The sequence below is a fragment of the Manis javanica genome, chromosome 8 (assembly GCF_040802235.1).
Source record: "Manis javanica isolate MJ-LG chromosome 8, MJ_LKY, whole genome shotgun sequence".
NCBI classification, from domain to species: Eukaryota; Metazoa; Chordata; class Mammalia; order Pholidota; family Manidae; genus Manis; species Manis javanica.
In genome coordinates this window covers 82779261-82782706 of record NC_133163.1, presented here as the reverse complement: position 1 = coordinate 82782706, position 3446 = coordinate 82779261, and the positions used below count along the sequence as shown (strand labels likewise).

General features: G+C 36.1%; 1 protein-coding gene across 1 annotated transcript; it reads left to right on the top strand.

Annotated features, from left to right (window-relative positions):
* Nucleotides 1–1485: 1485 nt before the first annotated feature.
* On the top strand, nt 1486–2445 carry OR4K14 (olfactory receptor family 4 subfamily K member 14). Its single transcript, XM_017665538.3, has one exon. It carries the CDS (start codon nt 1513–1515, stop codon nt 2443–2445), a length of 933 nt encoding a protein of 310 aa, XP_017521027.2. The 5' UTR covers nt 1486–1512.
* The last annotated feature ends 1001 nt before the right edge of the window (nt 2446–3446 follow it).

Below are 3446 nucleotides of genomic sequence, written 5' to 3'. Positions count from 1 at the left end.
CACACTTATGTTTTAGGTTTATGCGTGAAATTTTCCATGGCTCTAGAGAGAAAGGGTATCGATAAACATACAGCCATTATGGTCTGTAGTATGTATGTGAGGACGGATGTCAGGGTGATACAATTAAATTTGTGAAGAGTTCCTGAGTTGTGATTACATCTTTAGTGTCTGCATCGGCATTTAACTTCAAATTTATAATCCCAATCTAAAGAGGGGTAGTTATCTATCACTACTAGAGAGTTGCAATTAAATATTTTAATAGAATGTGTTTATAAAATTCAAAAGGAATGAAATTTGAGGTCTCTAAAATCCTGACAAATTCCTGGTTGAGATGGGTGATATATGACTTGACTAAAACAGGCATAATATGCATGAATTCCTATAGAATTTTTAATTATATCACTGTATCATGTTCACGTTTTTAGAATATTTCAGATATGGACTATATTACTTTTGTGGCCTGTGGAAGCCTTACAAAACTATTATTTCATGTTGTATTCTTCAATTTTATGAAGAGCTAACATAATCACAATTCATAGAAAGGACATTTCTGCATCTTTTGTGAAATTATTCATGAATTTTGTTCAATATCTTCCCCTTAGTGAGGAGCGTGAGGCCGTTTATTTCTCAAGACAAACTAATAATGGAACCTATACATCCCCTCCTACTTCTTTCTGAGATTTGGAGCCGCATTTTTAATTAAATACTGAATTTATAGTTACGTAGAATTGTGCAAACACAGCCCCAAAATTACTTCATAGGTTTTATACTCTGGTTCTTGTTGAGACGTCTTGAATATATCTCTTTTGTTGAAAACCATACTAAAATCCTCTCAGAAATAATCAGTTTATAAACAATAAATCTACAAATGAATTAGGTCACTGGCTTTTTAATCCAAAACCCAATTGATTTATGAAAATGACAAAAGTAGTAATACAAATGTGGGATAGGAGGAATTGTATAAACCCTGGTTTTATTGATTTCTTTCCCTTTAAATTGATTGATTTCTACACTGAATTAAAAGAGGATGGGAAACTCTGTTGGTGTTACATACATATGGTCTGAATGAGAGAGTGTGTGACTGAGAAAATGAGTAAGAAAGGAGATAGGCTGATTACTAGCAGGAGAAGTCCTGAAAGGAAATGAGATTATCAAGTTTCCAAAGTAAGCATTGTGGAGATGGTTGCACAACTCAGTTAATTTGCACTTTTTTTTTTTTTTACATTTTAAATGGGTGAATTTTATGGTAGACAAATTTTGCCTTCATACAGTGAGTTTAAAAAAGAAAAGAAAGATTCCAGGCAAGCTTAACATGGGAGAGACCCTAACTCTATTCTTTGGACTTGGTTTTAATCTTCCATATATTGTATTTTAGATTATCTGTTAGAAATAAAAAAAATTGTATTCAGTTAACACCTAGGGGTCACTTTCTAGTGCCTGGTAGTTGACAGACACTTTTGCTTACAACTTTTTCTTTACATAGATTGAGAACAAAATCTGAAACCTGAGATAATGGACCTGCAGAATTATTCCCTGGTGACAGAATTTGTGTTGCATGGCCTCTGTGCTTCACAGCAACTCCAAGGGTTTTTCTTTATCTTCTTCTCCGGGATCTATGTGGCCACTGTGGTGGGTAACCTTGCAATTGTGGTCACTGTAATTTCTGAGCCCCGCTTGCACTCCTCCCCTATGTACTTTCTTCTGGGAAATCTGTCCTTCTTGGACATGTGGCTAGCCTCATTTGCGACCCCTAAGATGATCAGGGACTTCCTCAGTGACCAAAAGTTCATTTCCTTTGGAGGATGTATGGCGCAGATCTTCTTCTTGCACTTCATTGGTGGGTCTGAGATGGTACTTTTGGTTTCCATGGCCTATGACAGATATGTGGCCATATGCAAGCCCTTACATTACATGACGGTAATGAGCCAGCAGATGTGCATGTGGCTAGTGTTGGTGTCATGGGCCATTGGATTTGTGCACTCCATAAGTCAGGTAGCCTTTACTGTGAACTTACCTTACTGTGGCCCCAATGAAGTGGACAGCTTCTTCTGTGACCTCCCTCTCGTGATCAAGCTCGCCTGCATGGACACCTATGTCTTGGGTGTACTTATGATCTCAGACAGTGGGCTGCTTTCCATGAGCTGTTTTCTGCTCCTTTTGCTTTCCTACACGTTAGTCCTCATTACTGTGAGACAGCATGCTGCTGGGGGTGTATTCAGAGCACTCTCTGCTTGCTCTGCTCATATTATGGTAGTCACGCTCTTCTTTGGGCCCTGCATTTTCCTTTACGTGTGGCCTTTCAGTAGGCTATCTGTGGACAAGCTCCTCTCTGTGTTTTACACCATTTTTACTCCACTCTTGAACCCCCTTATCTACACATTGAGAAATAAGGAAATGAAAACAGCTATGAAGAAACTGTGGAACCAACATGTGACTTTTCACTGAATTCCCGCTTTCCACACAGCTACACATTCTTACTCAGGACATATGTCTTTAATATGACACAGCTCAAATATTTCAATCTGACATTGTATTGCTATATCTTGTATTCTGTTATGTTACTGAGAAATAGTTGACTTCAACAAAAATTTTTTATATATACAGACACACCATCTCACACATACACCACTTTGGAATGAAGTTAGCTATTTTTTTTCTTTCCTTTTTTAAACCAGATTCCTCTTTAGTAGTTTGACTGAAAAATTTATATAAAAATGAATGTTCATTTTCTAATCATAGTTCAACATGGCAAGGGCTATCAGTTCTTAAGAATTCAAGACATGAGACATTAGGAACAGAAAGCTAGCCTGAGAATAAATAATGCCCTGTGATCTTTGACCTGGTTGTGAAAACTTGACAGGAGGGAAAAAACACTCTTTCAAGATCATATTGATTTAAGATGTTTACTTTTTCTTGTGAATATGTATTATGCTCAATCTTTTTACTAGAAGAATTCATGCTGTGATATCCTAATACATATATTAATTTTAGCATGAGAAAATAAATATTTTATGGACAAATATTTCATGGTGTAAACAAGCTACAGTGTTATAATTCAATGTGCATTGGATCATTAAATTAATAAATTGGCACCCACAGATCTTAAATAAACATTGCAGTTTATTGAGTTGATTCTGTCCCTTGGAAAGTTATCTATTAGAAACTGTGTTTGAATAATCATAGATTCAGATGCTAGGCTCAGGCTGGGTTTTTAAATGTGTTTGGATCCTAAAAGGACAACCTGAAGCATGAATTAAATTTTACATTAATTATATTAATGGTCAGAGAATTCAAGCAATTTTCTTGTGTATTGATTTTGAAACATCAAAATAAAGGAACTTGGTCATGATTGAATTGTTTGAGAAACTGGATGGAACTTCCAATAGGTTTGGACATTGTCTTTAATCAGGGGAATCATGCTTCCTGACTTCCTATGGCTGAAATTC

Coding starts and splice junctions, on each gene's coding strand:
- OR4K14 (XM_017665538.3), top strand. CDS start 1,513: ATGGACCTGCAGAATTATTCCCTGGTGACAGAATTTGTGTTGCATGGC.